The sequence below is a fragment of the Diospyros lotus genome, chromosome 8, assembly GCF_014633365.1.
Source record: "Diospyros lotus cultivar Yz01 chromosome 8, ASM1463336v1, whole genome shotgun sequence".
In the NCBI taxonomy this organism is placed as follows: Eukaryota; Viridiplantae; Streptophyta; class Magnoliopsida; order Ericales; family Ebenaceae; genus Diospyros; species Diospyros lotus.
This window is the reverse complement of record NC_068345.1, coordinates 14,671,301-14,692,961: the sequence shown is the minus strand read 5'-3', so window position 1 is coordinate 14,692,961 and position 21,661 is coordinate 14,671,301. Positions and strand designations below refer to the sequence as shown.

At 37.0% G+C, this 21,661-nt stretch overlaps 1 protein-coding gene across 2 annotated transcripts in view; it reads left to right on the top strand.

Moving 5' to 3' along the window:
* The window catches only part of LOC127807412 (phosphatidylinositol-3-phosphatase SAC1), a 65,608-nt gene extending 45,493 nt beyond the window's left edge, over positions 1-20,115 (top strand). Inside the window, exons 8-17 of one of the 2 annotated variants that reach the window (XM_052345241.1) lie at positions 8,660-8,793; positions 8,869-9,003; positions 12,132-12,516; positions 12,642-12,763; positions 13,012-13,119; positions 13,492-13,689; positions 14,619-14,807; positions 18,686-18,790; positions 18,976-19,087; positions 19,692-20,115. In XM_052345241.1, the coding sequence (XP_052201201.1) occupies positions 8,660-8,793; positions 8,869-9,003; positions 12,132-12,516; positions 12,642-12,763; positions 13,012-13,119; positions 13,492-13,689; positions 14,619-14,807; positions 18,686-18,790; positions 18,976-19,087; positions 19,692-19,946 (1,743 nt within the window). In that variant the 3' untranslated portion in view covers positions 19,947-20,115. The remainder of the gene's footprint in view (positions 1-8,659; positions 8,794-8,868; positions 9,004-12,131; positions 12,517-12,641; positions 12,764-13,011; positions 13,120-13,491; positions 13,690-14,618; positions 14,808-18,685; positions 18,791-18,975; positions 19,088-19,691) is intronic. The other variant, XM_052345242.1, reaches the window with a different exon arrangement.
* Positions 20,116-21,661: the final 1,546 nt, after the last annotated feature.

Below are 21,661 nucleotides of genomic sequence, written 5' to 3'. Positions count from 1 at the left end.
GAACTTTTATCTTCAAATCTTCTAGGATAATCTTGAGCCATAGCAACTCACATATTCCAAGGGCCATAGCCCTAAATTCTAATTCTGCACTTGATCTAGCCACGATGCTCCGTTTCTTACTCCTCTAGGACACTAGATTCCCACCTAGGAATACACAATACCCTGTGGTTGATCTTTTATCAGTGATAGATGTTGCATAATCATCATCAGTAAAGCCTTTAACATCTAATTCCCTTCCTCTTCTGAACAATAGACCCCTACCTGGATTAGTCTTCAGATAGCCAAGTATCTTCCTTATAGCTTGCATGTGCTCCTCGATTGGGTTATGCATGAATTGGCTCACAAGACCAACAACAAAGGTAATATCAGGTCTAGTATGAGAAAGGTATATCAACCGACCCTCCCTTTGTCAATTGGTTGACTATAAGGATTCTGCCATAGTTTTCAATTAGGTTCCACTGGGACACTAGAAGCCTTGCCTCCAGTAACCCCTGTTTTAGCAAGTAGATTCAAAATATATTTATGTTGAGATAGGAAGATACCATCCATAGAGTATGCCACTTCAATGCCCAAGAAATATTTGAGGATATCAAGATCCTTGATTTCAAACTCTTGGGCTAGATTCCTTTTTAACAGCATTTGTTCCTTCTCATCATCTCTAGTCACGATTATGTCATCCACATACACTAGCAAGGTTGTAACTTTTCCTTCCCTTGAGTGCTTCATGAAGAGTGTATGATCCCCCCGGCTTTGACTATATCCCATAGTCTTCATGGCCTTAGAGAACCTACCAAACCAGGCCCTTGGGGACTATTTGAGCCCATAGAGGGCTTTCTTGAGTCTGCATACTTTTCCTTTTTCTTCTTCTTGAAATCTCGGAGGCAACTCCATGAAAACTTCCCCTTCTAGGTCTCCATGCAAAAAAACATTCTTAACATCAAACTGTTGCAATGTCCTTCCAAAAAATGTTGTCAAAGAGATTAGAATTCTCACTGTTTCCATCTTTGTCACTGGAGCAAATGTTTCAAAGTAGTCTATGTTATAGGATTGGGTATATCATTTGGCTACTAACCTGGCCTTATACCTTTCTAATATTCCATCAGCCTTGTATTTTACATTGAATACTCATTTGCAGCCTACTGTCAAAACCTCTCTTGGTTGTGACACAATTTCTCTAGTCTGATTTTTCTTTAAGGCTCTTATCTCTTCCATCATGGCTTGCTTCCAATTCTGATCTTTTAGGGCCTCTTCTACTGATTTAGGAATGACAATTGAATCCAAAGATGCTAGGAATCCTTTGTGTTTTTGGGACGACAGGTGGTAGGACAAGAAATTAGTTAAGGGATGCTAGGTACAACTTTTGACCCCCTTCCTAACAGCAATAGGAAGATCCAAATCATCATAACTTGGGTTAGAAGGATTAGAACAGTTTGAAACAGAAAGCTAGGAGTCATTTTCTAGGATAGAAGGTTGTATAAATTCCTTACCTTGATTAGGATCAGATGGTGGTGCTTGTTGTGGATCCAGAATAGGCTGTCTTCTTTTGAAAACATAGGGAGATCCCTTGAAACAACCTGGAGGCTTTTGGATGGACTTCAAGTTGTGAGATTTAGGAACAATCTACTCACTATTGCTGTTCGGCTAAGATGAGAGAGGCCTAGAATTGGATAGAGGACAAGAAGAGAGCTGAGAGTTAGGATGCTGTGATTGAGGGATAGAGAGAGTTTCAATCAATTGAAAAATATCCCTAATTGCTTGGTCACCATCTAAATACTCCCCATGGCGACTAGTTTGAGGTGAAGAAAAAGGTTGGGATTCAGCAAATGTAACATTCTTAGAAATATAAAATTTCTTTGTAGTTGGATGATAGCATTTGTACCCCTTTTGGGTAGGAGAATGGCCTAAGAAAACACATTTCAGGGTTCTAGGATCAAGTTTTTTCTCTATTTTGCTTAGGAATATGAACAAAAAAAAAAAAAAAAAAAAATGCACCCAAAGACCTTTAATGGAAGAGGAGAATGTAGACTTAGATCTGGGTAATGAGTAGATAGGAGCTGAAAGGGGGTTTGATGGTTTAGGATTTTTGAGGGTACTTGGTTTATCAAGTAGGTTGTTGTAAGAATAGCTTCCCCCTAGAAATTCTTAGGTACATTATGATGATGTAGCAGACTTCTAGCAACATTAAGAAGGTGTCTCATCTTCTGTTCCACCACTCTATTTTGTTGTGGAGTGTGGACACAAGAAGACTCATGAACTATCTCTTATTGTTGAAAGAATTAGTGCAAATGATTATTAAAATAATCCTTTGCATTATCAGTTCGGAATTTTTGAATTGAGCAATTGAATTGAGTGAAAATTAACTTACAGAAATATGGCAAACTGGTGCTAACTGCAGCCTTAAAAGATTGCTTTCCAATCAAATGATAGCCTCCATTTTTTTTTCCAGAAAATACAGCCCATGTTATTCCCTAGCTACACCAATCATCTTCCCAGTCTTCAAGGCTTGAAATTCACGCACATTTGAAGAGAAATTGGCATGGTAGTTTAGATCATTAGTAAGTCGATGGATAGACACAAGATTGGTGGATAGGTTTGGCACATGTAGGACCTTTTGAAGGGTAATATTTGGGTTGAGGATAATCGTTCCTTGACCTTTAATGGAAACTGAAGTTCCATTAGCAATGGTAATCTCTTTAGAGGTTACAATAGGCTCATAAGTGTCAAAAACCAATAGATAAGGGGTCATATGGTCAGTGGCTCCTGAATCTAGGATCCAAATGTCATTCTTATTAGTTTTAGAAGCATTTAGAGAGACCGAATGTAAACAATTACCTTGCTGGGCAAAAATACAATTTTCATCGTTGATGGTCTTAAGGAAAGCCTTAAGTTTATTAATTTTCTCACCATCAAGTTGAGCAAGATTAGTACTTGGGACAGATTCTGCTTTACTAGCTGTCCCTCTTTTCTTCTTGCTCCTTGGCTGATATGTAGGCCTGCTTTTGTGCTGCCATATTTTTAAAACCTCCCATCTTCTTTAACACAGCCTCTTTGCCATGAAGTTTGAAGCAATGATCCTGGGTATGCCTAGGCTTGTTGCAAAAACTACATCAAAGCCCTTCACGATTTTTTGCCTTTGTTTTTCACATTTTGAACCGTGCCCCATCCTTTTTTTCAATGACCATGGCTGATCCTTAGGTTCCAATGTCACTAAGCATGACTCCCCTTCAGTTTTCTTCACTCCTTACCATAGCAAAAACTTCATTCAAGGAGGGTAGCTTCTCCCTACCAAAAATCTGAATCCTCACTTGATCAAACTCAGCATTCAATCCACCTAGAAATTCCACAATCCTATCTCTTTCAATAATCTGGTTAAGAGTGGTAGCATCAATACTGCATACCATCTTGATCTCTTGATATTGATCTTGTTAAAATACTCGGTAATAGTTAGAGATGCTTGTTGAGTACTATTAATATTTGTTTTGATATCGAAGATTACCAAAGCATCCTGTACCTTGGAATAGGTTTGCCTAATGGTGTCCCAAATAGCCTTAGCAGAATCTAAAAGCATATAGTTTTTATTGACCTCAAGTTGCATGGCATTTCATAGCCAATGATATGATGAGGGAATTCTCGATATCCCATGCCTGAAAAACTGGATCAATAGTCTTTGGAGGTGAAGCAGTGAGGTGTCCTAGCTTCCCTTGTCCTTTGAGGAGGGTTCGCACAAGTTATGCCCAATGGAGGTAATTTTTACCATCTAATATGTAGGAAACGTGCATTCCAGACAGTTCTCCACTGTCAAATCCAGAGCCAGTGTCGGCACTTCCATTTGTATAGGTAATCAAATCTGACTCACCAGTGGTTAGGCAAGTGTTAACCTCTGAGATTTCTGACATCCTTAGTAATGAAGGAATCAAGAGAAGGCAATAAAGGCCTAGGAGAGGAAACAAAGAACAAGAGAAAAGAGTGCAATGATGAAGGCATGGTCAGGATCTAAGAGCAGAATGAAGGATCTGATACCATGTTAAAAATTGTAAAGAACAACAAGAACACGTCTTGGATGGGGAAATCTTAGAAGAAAACTGTACTTATGTATCTTCCATTGAATACTCCATGAGAAGTTTAAATAAACAAAGGTTCCTAAAATTTAGGAATTTAAAATACAAAAAAAACTATTTAAAATACAAATACAACAACAGATTTAAGATATAACCAATCTCCTAAATTTTAGAGGTAGATAAGATCCTATCTCCTTCTAGAATTTAGGGAAGCTGGAGCTTTATCTTAATCATAAATTGGGGTATTATCTCGACCATGATATCACCGTATTCCAACAATATCATCCTCATAAAGGAGGAGATAAATAAAGATTTTAGATGAAATATGCTTAGCATAGACACAACAATCAAAGACACTTCTCTTGAAGCCTTAGTTGATCATGAATGTATCAAATTTTCTATACAGTGTGCCCAGGGGACTGCTTAAGTCCATATGAGGACTTCTTTAGCAAGTATACTTGTTCCTTCTTACCCCTAACCTCAAATCCCTTAGGTTGATCCTTTGGAATATTCTCTTCTAACTCACCATGAAGGAATGAAGTGGTCACATCTATTTGCTCTAGGCTTAAGTCCAAATGAGCAGTCATAGCAAGCAAGATTCTAATAGAGGTATGCCTCACTAACCGTGAGAAAACCTCATTAAAATCCACCCCAACAACTTGGGTGAATCCCCTTACAATCAACCTAGCTTTATACTTAGGTTTTTGCTCCTTACTTGCCCCTTCTTTAATTTTAAAGAGCCACTTGCAGCCTACCGCCCTTTTTTATTTAAGGGTCTATCAACCAAAACCCAAGTCTTATTCTTATTTAGAGATTCCATTTCTAATTTCATGACATCCAGCCATAACTTGGAATCCTTCGATCTCATAGCCTCTTCATATGAAAGAGGTTCATCTCCAACTTCTCTTTTGCACTTAACAGTGTGCATAGGAGACTAAATCAGAATACCCATACCTTTTAGGAGGTCTAAACTCCCTTCTTTGCCTATCCCTTGGCACATTGTACCTTCCTAAACTTGGGGAACTATCTGAATCTGAAGGTCCAGTACTATCAGAAGGCTGGCACCTCTCAGAACTTGAGGGATCATCACTGCCACTTTGCTGAAAGCTGTCTAAGGAAGGGGAATCAACACCAGCACTATGCTGGTCCATAACCATAGGTGAATCAGCACTGTCTGTGTGCTGATCTGCTGCCAAATCCATGGGATTATCCATGGCAGCATCATGGACTTGCTGTTCCACCTCAACAGCCTTGGATTTTCCCTTCCTATCCTTTTGAAACTCTACCTTATTATCTTTTAAGAAAGAATCCTCTCTAAAAGTTACATCCCTACTAACCAATGTCCTTGGCAATCCTTCTTCTAGGGCCCATAACTTGTATCCCTTAACCCCAGTTGGATAACCTATAAATAGACACCTTTTGGCTTTAGGCTCCGATTTCCCTTGCTTAACATGTGTATGAGCAATGCAGCCAAATACCCTTAGATGCTCTAAGCTTGGCTTATAGCCATTCCATACTTCGTAGGGTGTTTTAAACCCTATTGTGGCCAAAGGTGGCCTATGAATAACATAGACAGCTATTGAAACAGCTTCTCCCCAAAATGATTTTGACAACTTAGCATGGATTAACATGCATCTCACCCTCTTTAGTAGGGTTCTATTCATTCTCTTAGCTAGGCCATTTTGCTTAGGGTTACCCAAGACTGTTAAATGCCTAAGGATGCCATTCTCTTGACACATTTGGACAAATTCTTTGTTGCAAAACTCAAGTCCATTATCTGTCTTAAGGACCATGATTTTCATAGCTTTTGGTTCTCTATTAAGGTTTTCCAGGTTTTAAATGCTTCAAAAGTTCCATCTTTTGATTTTAATACATATACCCAAACCATCCTAGAGAAGTCATCTATGATTGACAAAAAATACCTTGCCCCACCATGTGTTAAAGATTGACTAGGGCCCCACAAATCTGAATGAATATATTCTAAAGGGGCTTTAGATATGTGGTTTGCTTTCTTAGGGAATTTTACCTTAGAAGACTTACCAAAAATACATATATCACACAGTCTATTTATAAGGATTTGGGTGGTAAATACTTGGTTAATAATCCAACACAAAGTCTATACTACCCTTACATAACCAATTTAATTAGAAATAACCTAACTAACTCAATTGCTGGTTATATCGCCAATCTAACCAATCGGTTTCTTCTGATTCTTCCTGATCTTCTAGAATGTACTCAATGCAAAACTTCAACACCGTCTCCTTCATACTCAAACTATCTTCTAATCTTCAATCCAAATAGTTCTTTGGCATGCATCTTTTCATAAAAATCAGCAACTTATAGCTTGATTCCACCACATAACAAATCAAGTGGACATACCAACTGATCTTTCAATCTGCCTTGTGCCATGAAATCTGTGGTTCCAGCATCACGAAAGGGGTTTTCTTCTTCTCCATCATCAAGTTCTCCCTCAAGACCACCTTCTGGCATGTAAAAAGGTCATGGTCACCTTCCGGAATCTATATATGGGTTCCCACACATTCCTGTAGCTGCAAAGCATGCATAGCTCGTGAAAAATCTTCATTCATTTGCCACATCACAGCCAATTCTGTTTCTTGGACTCAATTGGTGCAGTTTGGGAGGAAGAATCAGCAAAAGCAAGTGCAAAAATAAGGTAAAAACAGTGTAAGATCAAATCTGATGAAGATATTAGAATTAGGGTTTAAGAAATTCTCAAAAGTTGAATTTTAAAAGAAAGGCTACCTAAAAGGCTCTTAAATGGCTATTTATATTAGGTTACAGCTATAATAAATCATAATCTTTGATCACAAAGGAATCTTTCTAATCTTAGGCATCCATCTATTTTAAAAGTCACATGCTAGTCACATGACTACTTATTAAAGCTAATATAATAAAAGTATTCAAATCCTAATTACTTAAATGCTAAGTATAATTAAACAAAAAAAGGGCAGCCCGGTGCTACAAAGCTCCCGCCATGCACGGGGTCCGGGGAAGGGTTGGACTACTTTGGGTCTATTGTACGCAGCCTTACTTTGATTTAAGTAATTAGGATTTGAATAAAATAAAATAAAATAAAATACTAATAAACAAAAAATTTCTCATCAAACAACCCTGACACTTACCAAACTAGTGAATAAAGACATTAGGATTAAACCTAAACCTGCTTCACAGTTATACAACATGATGCATTTCACGACCTAAATCATAGGGCTTGTCAGAGCAATTGGCTAGAAGGCAACCATTGGGTAGCCACTTTGTTAGGGAGCCAGCCTTAAATCCCCACTTACGTTATCCTAGAGTTTCCTCCTCCTATTATGTCTAATAGGGATGCTAACTTTGTTAGTTATTTTTGGAAGATACTGTGGAAGTTGTTTGTCACTAGCATGATAGTTGCTCCTGCATTCTATCCTCAAGACTGATGGACAAACTGAGGTTGTTAATTGTAGTTTGGGTGATCTGCATAGCTCTCTTGTATTACAAAAATTGGGTAGTTTGCCAAGCGTTGAGTTTGCTTATACTAACTTTGATAAGCAGTCCGTTGAAAAAGTTTCCTTGAGATTGTTGATGACTATTCTCATTGCACAGTGATTGACCTTGTCTCATAATCATCTGTTCCCCAAATTTTAAGTTCTTGAACTTTTCCCAATGCATCTATTATTTGCTCGCTGAGATCAGGAAACAAAAATAAAAAGGGATGATGTTGAGTGTAAAATTGTTACTGATGTGCACCACAGAGTTAGGGAATTTAATGCGAGTGATTATGCTATGGTCCACATTCCTAAACAATATCGTAGAACATTATCTTAAGAAGCTACATGCTTGAGCTAGTAGACCTTTCCCCATTCTAGGAACACTTAATTTAATGCATATTTGCATGAGTTACTTGATAACATTTAATGCATATTTGCATTAAATATGCATATTTGCATGAGTTACTTGATAACATTAATTTTAATCATGTAAAGGATTTGTCAACCTAAGGTGGCACATTTGAGCCTCTTGTCTTGTCTACTAGTGTGTCAAGACCTATGTTTTTGTCTCTTTTGCTGCATAAGAGTGTCAATAAAGTTGTGCTAGATGATGTGATTCTTGCTTCATCTGATTGATGCTTTCACTGGTTCTTGGTCAAATAAAATGGTTATCCAGATTTGGATGCTACTTTGTTCATTATAAAACACTTTTTGACTTTTAGATCTGGAGTTTTTAGAGTGATACTTGCAATCCAACTTGCCAGAGTCAGGTTCTGGTTAGCTAGGAGCAAACTATGGAGGACCTAAATCTAGGGATTTTTGCAAAGTATATTTGAGGGAAAATTAAGAATTATTAGATTAGTAGACTTTATGTGTTCCTTAATTAGTTTTTGGCCTTTTATTTCATTCACTTTTATTATTTCCTCTTCCTAAAAAGGCTCTTAATGCATTCCAAAATGCATCCTTTGATCATTGAATTGATAAAGCAAATTTAAGAATTGTTCTCGTGTGTTTGTGTGATTTTGCCTTCTACATCAAATAGTTGGGCTCTAGTTTGATATTTGGATAACCTGTGAAAAACATTGCTTACATTTGAATGATAAATTGCAGACTGTTGAGAAAAGGCCTCGAGAAATGATGCTAAGGCGTGAGTTTGCTAGTGCTGTTGGGTATCTTAACCAGATTCTCTCAGAAGATAATCATCTCAAATTCATCCACTGGGACTTCCACAAATTTGCCAAGAGGTATGTTTGTGATGTTTCTAATGTAAGATGCCTCTTTCCTTTGAGCTAACTATTTTTCTCACTGGTGCTTTCAAGCAAGTCTGCCAATGTTCTGGCAGTTTTGGGCGGTGTGGCAAGTGAAGCTCTTGATTTGACTGGGTTTTATTACAGCGGGAAACCTGTAGTAGGTAAAAGGCGAGCCACACAACTTAGTCGAACCAGCACTGCAAGGTATTGCATTTTTCTTCAATAGATTCTATGTTCATTTCCTCAATATGTTGAAGATTTTTGATTAGTTATATGATCAATTATTTTTATTCTAAGTTAAAAATTGTTGAATTTTGGTTACATGTCCTGAAGTTCTTTAGCTAGTAGTAACCTTGATGTACTCAAACCAGTTATGACCTTGAGTTTTCTTTGTTCACTGTATTGGTTGCTGAGCGCTTTAAAGAATATTGAAAATTGTGGGAATCATGGCCTGTCTTTAGGTTTCTTCTGACCCAGCTCCCTTTCTGATGATGCATGTCTTTGTGATTCTGTCATTGTTTCTTTGAATCTCAATGAACTCTTTCAATGATCTTGAAGTCTCACCTATTATTGTCAATTTGTCTAATTAGGACAGATTTGTGCGAATAAATTTCATTTGTTGCACTTATTATGAATTGGGTGAATTGCATGCCGATAATTGACGTGCGGTACAAATGCAAGAAAGCAGATGGCATACAAGAATGTAATAGATGGTTTCTTAAGTTTGTGTAACAGAGTTATGGTCACATATCTGATACTAGTGTACACTAGCATATGAAGTTCATGTTGGGACACTTGTCCAATATCTTTTATGATCTTCTTTTTAAACAAGATTCTTCATAAATATTAGCATATCTTGTATGTCCATCACTTAAATAGGCTAGAACCACATTACAAGTTTAAACAATGAAACTAGAAATTCATTTCATAAAATAAAAGCAATATAGATGTAAGTTTATTATTCATTGTTCATTTAGAATTTTAGTTTTGAGATTCTAAATTCCAGTTTGTAACTTGTATGTGGATATAGTTTTTTATAAAATACTTTTATGAATTTTTATGCACATTTATTTCCTTCTACGTAAAATATTAGTTATTTTCATGTTTTTATATAGGACACACTGGCATATTCTTGCCGTTGTGGCGTTGCTATGTTGTGGTGTACATGCCATATTGTATCCATGTCTGATGCCTGTATGCATGCTTTATTAATTGTTTTGCTTGATTAAGTAGACAATTTGCACCCATAGATCTTTGAACAGGAAAGCTATGATGGGAGGAAAAGTTTTGATTGCATTTTGGCTGCTAATTCTATGTTTATTTTAATTTTTGTCCTGATTGGAATATAATTTCCTTGAAAAAAAGTATTTGTCATTGCTTTTGTTCTTCCTTTTGAAATATATGACTTTGTCCAACAAGAAGTATTTTATAGTAATCCCATCAACATCTAGTTCATTGTCATAATGGGACTTCCCTTAATTGAAGATGTTCTATAAAGATGAGTTTTCTTCAGTTTATAACGAACATTGATGAGCTAATTTGGGTTCAAAGTGAAGCCTCATAGGCCACTAGCAGCTAGCTAGTGGATGTGCTATCTCATCTGAATTTCTTACACAAGAAAGTGCCTGCATGAGCATATAGAAAATGGAATTATTGATTATTTAGGAGCTGAACCAACCTAAATTTAGTTCTAGAAAATGGAAAAAGGACTTCACACTTTTTCTTCATTCTTTTTTCTTTCTATGAGTGGATGGTGGGTGGGTGTTGGGGAGGTAGGGAGTAGATATATGAGACTTTTCTTTTTTGGGATTATGGAGGTTGGAAATTTCCAGCCAACTTGGCAACCAATATATCATATATAATTGGTTTGGTATTTACGTCTTGTTGAAGGAAGAAGATACGTAGATTATATTGCTGTGTGCTGAAAGGAGATGAGATGATAAGAAGGTTTTGAAATTAAAGAAAGGTGAGAAGATAAAGGGGAGATCAGAAGATATAGATAAAAGAGAAAGTAGTTTAAAGATAGGATAAGAAACTGTCACTTAAGTTTAAATCCTACCTTATCTATTGTATCATATTTAAATTTGAAACGAATGAAACTAGGGCAAAAGAAGCTAGGGCACAGTCGAGAGAAAAGAATACTCGGATCTTTACTTGGAGAAAATAAAATGAACAAAATGAGAACAAAGATGCATAAAATGAAGGCATTGCTGATTATGTATACTCAGCAAGCCTAAGCCATTGCCTAACTAAGATTGAACGACGACAACATAAGTGCATATCAAAGCAACCTACTATATAGAAAATTACAACAACAGCACAACTAATTAAATAATCATCAGCACAAATACAGTAACAGCAACTCAGGTAATATGCTCTTTCACAAAATTTGTGTTTTGTAACGTATCCCTGTATTTTAGGAGCAAGCCGTGGCCTAGCTCATGTATAAATATTTCCTCTAAACTCAATACAAGGTGAGAAATATTTTATTTGTTCATCTCCAGTTATACCTAAGGTTTTCCTACTTGGCTAATTTAATTTGTTCGCATCTGAATGTGAATTTATTGGAGGAAGTTGGTCCCTTTGAAGTATGGGAACTTGTAGAAGTGGATATGGTAGAGGCCTACAGGAAACTTGCTGAAAAAATCTGTTGTGTTTTGTTAGGATACTAGGGTTCACCTGGGCTTTGAATAGGATCATGGCAAGTGAATTTTCTGCTGAATGAGAGAATTAGGGCAGATTTTATGAAGAATTAGGGCAGAATTAGGGAAAGAGAGGGGAAAGCAGAAGGAGGCAGAAGAAACAGGGAGATCGAGAGGGAGAATCAGAGAGAATCGGGAGGGAGAAAGAGAAGAAGGGAAGCTGAGGGAGTGAAAGAGACAGATCCAAGAGGGAGAGAGAGTTTGGAAATCAGAAGATTCAATTGATATTTCTGAATAATCCATCTACAACAGCCCTAGTAGCTTTATATAGCCACTTCTCCTATGCTAAGATTCTATTATAAAGACAAAACAGAAAATACAAGTAAAATAACTACTGCTAACAACTTAACAGAATTAACTGCTCCTCCTGAGGAATAACATGCTACACCCAATCCTACTGTAAGCTACTGTACACCCTAGGGTCCTGACACTTTGTGCTTTCTTAAGTGGAGACCAGCTCACAAAGTTGGGCTTGAAATAGAAAACATGTTTGATGATCACAGGACATTTCATAATGCTTATAGTGAAAAAAAAGGTGACTGCAAAATGCTGTGCTGATTATGGTCACTAGTTTCTGCTGATTTATGTAGATGGTTTTGATGTCTCATTGGTTATTTTTTTTTATTGTAGGGATGCTTCTCTTAGAGATCTGAGACCTAGTTCAGGGGATCTTGCTAGGATTGGAAGTAGTAATGATACCTTGAGTTCTATGTTGAAACAAGACAAAGAATCTGATTCTTCTCAACAAATTACCAAAGATGGTTATGGTGGTGCAGCTCCAAGGTTTCAAAGTGGAGTTCTGCGCACCAACTGCATTGATTGCTTGGATCGAACAAATGTCGCACAATATGCTTATGGCCTAGCAGCTTTAGGCCGCCAACTTCATGCAATGGGTTTGACAGACAAGCCCAAAGTGGATGCAAATAGTACCCTTGCTGAAGCTTTAATGGATATGTATCAGAGCATGGGTGATGCTCTTGCCCAGCAATATGGTGGTTCTGCTGCTCACAACACTGTATGCATGAGAATCTAAGTTGAATTTATTTATTGGCAAGGGCAAGAAATTGACCATTCATTTTGTTCTGTGATTAGGACTTGTTTAATATATCCTTCAGCTGATGCATTTTTTGTGAGCTCTAGGTGTTCCCAGAGAGGCAGGGAAAGTGGAAAGCTACAACACAATCTAGCGAATTTCTCAAGTCTATTAAGAGATACTACAGCAATGCTTATACTGATGGTGAAAAGCAAGATGCAATCAATTTGTAATCATCCTTTCCTTTTGTACTCTATTTTTTGATCCATTATAAAATGTTATTTCAAACATATGATGTCCATGAGATCTGTATTGTGATTCTGTCATCAATAATATATTGGGTCAATAGAGGCTTTATCCCAGCTCTTAGTTCTTCACTTTATATGTGACCCTTTTTTGGTAATCTAGGATGCTTTGATTTCATGATTTCACCTTTATTGAGCTTATAAATATATCTTTGTTTTCTGTATCTGCCAGATTTTTAGGTTACTTTCAACCCCAGGAAGGGAAACCTACACTCTGGGAGCTGGATTCTGATTATTATCTACACGTTTCTGGGATGGGAGATGATCTAATCCCTGATAGGTAAACTTGAATGCATTTCAAATTTTTGGGGCTTCACCTTTTATTATTTTCTGTTGTTTCTTTAAGTTATTTTTTATTATTTGACCATGGTATATATCTTGTTTCAAGCTTGATTGTATCAAGATAATGGCCTCTCCTGATTAGGGGAAAATTTCTTACCTTTGAGTTCTAATTAAAAACCTAGTAACAAGGATTTTAGGAGAGTTGCCAAATAGGGGTATCTAGGTATTTCCTTGTATGAATACATGGTCTTCCTTAATGATTTTTTTTTTTTTTTCTTTTTTTAGCGTGGACAGTTTGTTGACTAAACTCTCTTTTGTATATTCATTTCATCTAGCTATTGCTGAATATGCTACTAATTTCAATTTGCAGTCCACCAATTGATGATAATCCTGCAGGACCAAGAACTGCCCTTGCCCCTATTCCGGCTTGCAGAGATGACTTCTCACGAATTAAGCTGACATCATTTGATAAATTAATCGAGAGAACATGCAGTAGGATAAAGAATGTAAGGCTTTACAGTGAACCGGATCGAAAACCTGGGAATGCTGGTGTGGCACCTGATGCAGCGTAATTATCTGCTTTAACTAAGAAATATGTTTTCAATTTTTGTATTCCATTTCTTTGTTCATTCTACTACCTGTATAGATGGTAGACATGTACTCATGGTCCAGTCCAGGTTATGAGCTTTGCATTTGCTTCGGTTTATGAGTTATCAAGTTCAAGATAATTGATCTTCAGAATTTTCCTTCCTTGCTCCTGATTTTGATTTTTTCTACATAATGTATTTCCAATGGGAAGGGGAACCTTGGCACAGCTGTAAGGCTGCTCCATTGTGACCTGGTCACAAGTTAAAAGGAGGAAACAGCCTCTTTGCTAAGCAAGGGTAAAGCTGCGTACAATTGACCTTCCCCAGAGCCTACATTGTGGGAGCCTTGTGCACTGAGTTCAACGTTTTTTAATCTGTTTCCCATGGATGCTAGAAGGATCCTCATTAGGGACTACCCCATTATCAAGCATGGAGGATAGGGCTTTAATTTATAGGATTTGCGTTAGAATGGTTGCCAATTGACATTGACAACTCAACTGGTTGAGGTTTTAGTTCAATTTAGTGGTTAAATTGAATGATACTGTTAGCTGAAAGTTTTGAACACTAGGAGAAATCAGGGTGGTCTTGCTGGAATCATAGGTGATGAAGATTGTACGGTGCATAGCATAAGAAATTATATATGTTTATTCAAGAAATGATTGTGATTGGAGATAGTTTGTATTTAACATATGCAAAAACCAGAAGGCAAACTTCTCTTTACCTCTTTCTCAGCTTCATGCTTGTTATTCTGTCTCAAAGCCATTTGAAGACAAGTCATTGATGGCTAGTAGAGTATAATAAAAAATTCAGTTTTCTTATTGCTGACCTTGTTTTTGTCTCTGCTGCTGTATTTTGGAACTCAATAGCATTGGAAAATGATGTCAGTGATAAATTTTAAAATCCTTTGCAGTGAAATTCAGCTCAAAAGCCCAAATTGGCTCTTTGGCCAGAGGAAGTTCGAGGAAAGTAACTCTGGGCCAAAGGTGGCTACAGAAGAGGTTGCAAATGGAAAATCTCTAGAGAAGTCAGTTAATGACTTTTATGACCTCAACTGGCTTTCTACTACCGTTGATACCAGTGAAGAGGATGTCTTCCAGAGGTATTTCTTTCAGAAAACTGTGCTCATTTTTTGTCAATGAGAGACTTGTGAGCTCTTGGCCAGAAGTTCCTTCAAACTGAGCCCTTCATCATCTAAAAGCCTCTGATACATCTTTTGATGTTTTAAGGAACCTAAAAGCATATCCCATGATATTGATCAAAGTGTAGGCATTCTCTTATTTTCATAATTCAACAGTCAATTTGCTACCATAGGTAAGGACGATACCAATTTGATGTTTTAAGGAATCTAAAAGCATATCTTGTATATTGATCAAAATGTACACATTCTCTTATAGTTATAAGTGAGCAGCCATATACTAGTGGAGTGCAATATTAATTTTGAATTTTGAATTTTGAATTTGCAACTATGTCTACAATTTGTCAACATGTAATGAAATGCTCTGAGAGAAAAGAGGAAAAAAAGTAAGAACCAAACTGGCAAAGATGCATCTTTTAGAAGTAGTTATACATGATCAGTCATATACTAGTGGAATGCAATATTGAATTTGCCACTACATCTAAAATTCTTTGTCAACATTTAATGACACCCCCCCCCCCCCCCCAAAAAAAAAAAAAAGAATAACAATAAGTAAGAAATAAACAAACTGACAAAGATACATCTTGTAGAAGCATAAATATATAAAATTCATGCTTTTTTTTCTTATTTGTACAACAACATATCCAGCCTTTATCCCACTATGTGGGGTCGGTTACATGAATTCTAGACTTCCATATATTTCTGTCTTTTGTCATATCTTCATTTAGGTCCATACACTTCATATCAATCAAACTTTAACGTCTCTCCCAAAGTCTTCTTGGGTCTGCCTCTACCTCTTTTTTTAACTAATTGTTTCATTTCATCAACTCTCATCACTTCATGCTGTTTTTTCTTATTTGTACAACATATCCAGCCTTTATTCCACTATGTGGGGTCGGCTACATGAATTCTAGACTTCCATTTATTTTTGTCTTTTGTCATACTTCATTTAGGTCCATACACTTCATATCAAACTCTAATGTCTCTCCCAAAGTCTTCTTGGGTTTGCCTTTACCTCTTTTTTTGACTAATTGTTCCATTTCATCAACTCTCCTCACAGGAGCGTCTCTTGATCTTCTTCTCACATGACCAAACCATCTTAGTCTAGTCTCTCTCATCTTCTCCTTGATTGGCACTACTACTACCTTATTACGAATAATTTTATTTCTAATTTTATCTTTTCTTGTATGGTCGCACATCTATCTTAACATCCTCATCTCCGCTACGCTCGTCTTTTGCTCATACTGGTATTTGACTGCCCAACATTCTGAGCCATACAACAAGACTGGTCTTATAGTTGTCCTATAGAATTTTCCTTTTAGTTTTAATGGGATTTTACTATTTCATAACACCCTCGATGCATTTCTTCATTTTAGCCAACCTTCCTTAATACTATGTGTGATGTGCTCGTGAATTTCTCCATCTTTTTTAATCACTGAGCCCAAATATCGAAAATTGTCTTTTTTTTATAAGATTTTGTCTTCCAATTTTATTATAACATTCTCCACTCTTGCATTTTTACTAAATTTACACTCTATATATTCTGTTTTCTTTTTACTTAATTTAAATCCCTTAGATTCTAAATTGTTTTTCCACAACTCAAGTTTAGTGTTCACTCCTTCTTTTGTTTCATCCACCAACACTATGTTGTCTGCAAATAGCATACACCATGGCACCTCTGTCTGAATATCTTTAGTGAGTTCATCCATTACTAGAGCAAATAAGTATGGATTTAGTGCACAACCTTAATGCAGTTCTACTGTAATTTTAAACGATTTAGTATCACTTCCGTATGTTTTGACCCTTATCTCTGCACCATGATACATGTTCTTAAGGGCTTGTATATAGGCTATTTGGACTCATTTTTTCTCTAAAACCCTCCATAATACTTCTCTAGGGACCCTATCATAGGCTTTTTCTAGATCTATAAACACCATATGTAGGTCCTTCTGATGATCCCGATACCTTTTCATTAGGCGTCTTAGTAGGTATATAGCTTTTATTGTTGACCTACTAGGTATGAAACCAAACTGATTTTTCGAGACCTTTGTTTCTTTTCTGAGCCTTTGCTCTATTACTCTCTCCTAGAGTTTCATGGTATGACTCATTAACTTAATTCTTCTGTAATTTTCACAGTTTTGAATATCTCCTTTGTTCTTGTATATAGGAACCAAAGTACTCTTCCTCCACTCATCTAGCATCTTTTTTGATTTAAGGATCACGTTAAATAATTTCGTTAGCCAGGAGATGCCCTCTTCTCTCATGCATTTCCATGCTTCTATTGGTATATTATCCGGTCCCATCGCCTTATGATTTTTCATATTTTTTAATGCTTGCCTTATTTCATTTGAACTTATACGTCGATAAAATATATAGCTCACGTTCTCTTCGGAGTTACTAAGATGTCCCAACCTAACTCTTGTGTCGCCACCATCATTGAATAATTTTGTGAAATACTCCTTCCATCTCTCCTTAATCGCTTCTTCATTCACTAATACATTTTGATTTTCATCTTTTATGCATTTCACTTGATTTAAATCCCTTGTTTTTCTTTCTCTTGCTTTAGCTAATTTATATATATCCCTTTCTCCATCTTTTGTATCAAGTTGTTTATATAGATTCTCATATGCTTTTGATCTTGCTTCACTAACAACTCTTTTTACTGCCTTTTTTGCTTCTTTATAATTTTTTTTATTTTCTTCATTGTTGCACTGATATATAGTCTTATAACAAATTTTCTTATTTTTAATTTTCAATTGTACCTCTTCATTCCACCACCAAGACTCCTTAAGATTAGGGGCTCTACCATTTGTCTCTCCAAGGACTACCTTTGCCGTGTTTCTCAGGGCATTAGCTATTTCTCTCCACATTTGGTTTGTCTGTCATTCTCCATTTCATTCCTTTCTACCCCTTAATTTTTCTCTGAAGATTAGTTTCTCCCCTTTTAAATTCCACTACCTGATTCTTGAATTTTGTTTTATGTGATTTTTTCTATTCCAATTTCTTACTTGGACGTCAAGTACTAGAAGTCTATGTTGAGTAGTCAAATACTCTCCCGGTATCACCTTACAATCCCTACAACATAACCGATCCTCTTGTCTCATGAGGAAGTAATCCATTTGGGTGCTTGATGTGACATTTTTATATGTGATTAAGTGTTCGTCCCGTTTTTTGAACCTAGTATTGGTTATGATGAGCCCATATGCCATAGCAAAATCTAGAATAGACATACCCTCGTTATTAATTTCCCTGAATCCACACCCTCCATGTACCTCTCTATAGCCGTTTTCGTCTCTACCCACGTGCCCATTTAGGTCACCTCCTATAATCACTTTCTCCTCTTGGTATCATTTGTATGAGTCCCTCTAGGTCCTCCCAGAATTTTGCTTTTATCTCCTCACCTAATCTCGCTTGTGGTGCATATGTACTAAAGATATTCATAGTCATTCTTCCTAGACTAACCTTCACCATAATAATCCTATCCCCTATTTTCTTTACATCCACTACCTCATCTGCTAAGCTTTTATCCATAATAATCTCCACTCCATTTTTCGCTCGATCATTTCCTATGTACCATATTTTATATCCAGTTTCTGATAAACTTTTTTGCTTTTTTTCCTTACCCATCTCGTCTCTTGAAGGCACATAATATTAATCTTTCTTCTAATCATCACATCTACAACTTCCATAACTTTGCCTGTTAATGTTCTTATGTTCCATGACCTGATCCTTAATCTATGATTTTGTTTTTGGTCTTGACTTTGAATTTGATTTTGTTTTTTATTTTGATTTTATTTTTTATTTTAATTTTGAACTAACTTCTTTACCAACATTCGTCCAAGCAAATGCGGGACCCTTGCTCATTTGTCACTACATCCGGGCGCTGATGCAGCGGCCCTAGCTCACTTGACACTACACGCGGGCAGTGTAGCGTGTCGCTACGAAGGGTTACGCTCACGCCCCAACGATTTTTCATAATTTGTCTAGAGTTCATGTTTTGGATTCGACTAAGTTTTACGTTGGCTATCGGCTACTTAGCACAACCGTCCTCTTTATGTTGGCTGTTCTGACAATGATGCACCTTTTAGAAATGCTAACATGTTTAATGTGCATAAATTCTATTTATTTCCAGATATCTGGCAATGACCTTAATTGATGAAGCCAATGGTTGGTATGGTGGTACCCTGCTTGGTGACCAAGATGAGAATAGTGAGATATATAAGCACTATGCTGAACTCTGTCAGGTATTTTTTATAATGATACTACTCAATGAGCTCATTATCATGATTACCATTTGCATTTCAAGAGAGTCCCCCCAATGCACGAAGCTCCCCATTTTGTGAGGGTTGCGTTTTTTTTTTTTTTTTTTTTAATTTGAAATTGTTTACAGCCTGAATAGCTGCTATTTTTTGCTTTCAAAAATAAGCTTTCTAATGCAACCTGCCCAGATAATTCTTTTCTGATTATTTTCTTAAATTACATTGAAGCAGCTAAGTCTTATCTTCTAGCATTAATGAGAAAATCCTTGTTCCTAGAAATAAAAGGGCCGTAGCTTGTTTTCACTGCTTTCTTGGAAGGGGCCTGTTTCTATCTATTGTGGTCTTCTGGTAGTTTTGAAATTACTGCTAACATCCTTGGTACTTGTGTGGAGCTATTGAATGCAATGCGATAATCGAGTTGGGAAATCATAAAGTGGCTGGCATAGAGAGACTGATTTTAAAACACACAGATTTCTTAAATATCTTGCCACATTATTCCAATGAGATCTGCATCTGCCTCTACTGGTTTTTCTTAAGTGATGTTAGCATTTGCAACAATATAATGTTCATCAAATTGATGGTTGCACAGGGCCCTGCAATTGAACCATTCGAACACGATGCTGAAAAGGAGAAGTACTATGCCGATCTTCTTCTTATGGGCATGGTAGACAGCATGGATGATGCAGCTGTAGAAGCAGAGATGGAATCGGCACTCGATGAATACAGACAAATTGGCGCGGATCTTGGGATTGTCCCCAAGACGTGTAAATTTTTGCCGGAGGATCCGAGCCAATTGACCAGATGGATCATTGGAGAAGACAGGGTGCAAATGCAAAAGGCTTGAGAATAACTCCATTTCTTCTAGCAGGCGACATGTTTGGTATTGGTTGTAAATAAGAATTTGAATATATATGGATATGGATTTGTTTGTTCGTACCATAATAAGTGTAATATAATAATAATAATAATACAGATAAAATACTTCAGTATAATGATATAATAACTTGAGCCCTGTCCTCTGTTGTGCACTTTACAGATTGCAGTTTTTTTTTTTTATTTCTTTATTTCTTTCTACTCAGCCAAACAAGCATAATTCCATTTTTTATTTTTTCACATCTTCCTTTCCTGGAAAACATTATAGTACATATATGGATATGGTTATGATTATGGTGTTAAATCAGGATTATTAAATTTTAGCGTTTGATATTTGGATTTGGATTTGGGGTTTATTTGAATTTTGAAATTTAGATTCAAGATTTTATGATATTTTTTTTTTTGGGGTGGGGGGTGGTAATATTGTGATGATAGCATATCAAGAAGTTATTATTTATTACATCCTGTGTTAGGTTTTGGACCTTTGGAATTTGTCCTTTATTTTGGTGAGATAACCATAGGTAAGCTAATTGTGTTTTACTTAGAATTGGTATAAATAAGCTTTTTCTATTTAAATTAAGTGCTATGTTAACCACCCTTCACGGACAAGATTTAAACCAACAATATTTATATTGTGCAAAATATAAAATGATGGAAGTGCCAAATTGACCTTCCTACAAGTTTCAAGGGGATCAATTACGCCCTTCTACTTTGAAATTGAGGGCCACACAACCTTTTTACATAAAAATAGTAGTATTTGAATGTGTGAAGCTATTTGTAAATTCAAGGCCCTAATCAATTTAAATCATGTAAGACATAACTTGCTAGGGGAGTGTGATTGCGATATAGGTGGTGCTAGATAGGAGAAATCCAATTTTGGGTTGGGAGGTAGGGAATTAGCCAAGCCCAGACAACTTAGTTGGTTGAAGGCAGAGAGGTGTTGACCACAAACACCTACAACACATTTTGCTGGAAGAAACTCAGCAAGCAAATTGTTGAGTTATATGGTTATAGTCTAGGGTTAATCTTATGATAGAGCCCATGGCTCATTGTATTTGTATATATATATATATATAGGTGTATAGTCTATGGATTTAATTAAGTGGTTTTATATATATTAAAAGCTAGGTTTATTTCCTAAGCTTCACATGGTATCAGAACCAAAACACAAACCCTAGTTTTTAATACAAACCTTAGCAGCCACCATACAAACCCTAGTCGCCGCCGCAGCTGCCGCCACTGTTGCCGTTGTCGCTGTCGTCGCCGCCCACATCACCGACGAACACCATCGGTCGCGTCGCCATCGATCGCCGTAGCTTGTCATGCCACCGCTGTCGCCGCCCACTGCGTTTCTACCGCGCGTGTTACTGGTCAACTGTGGGTCTTCACCATCCGGCCACCGATCATGCACACCACCACCGCCGTTGCGTTCGCTGGCCTCCGATCTGTTGACCCCCGAAGGATCGTCGCCGTTGTTGCTACCTCTCTCGCACTGTTCATGGAGACGTTTTTGCTCTGATCTCTCTCACCAGTGCTCCGATCGCAACGCCGTCTTCACCATTGGACTCGCCTCATTCAGTCCATCCCAGCCCAGGTGGTTTCATCGCCATCCGTTGCCATCTGCGGCCACCGGTAACCGGCATCCGCCATTTGCCGTCGCTCCAGTGTACCTGTTCTCTGTGTTGG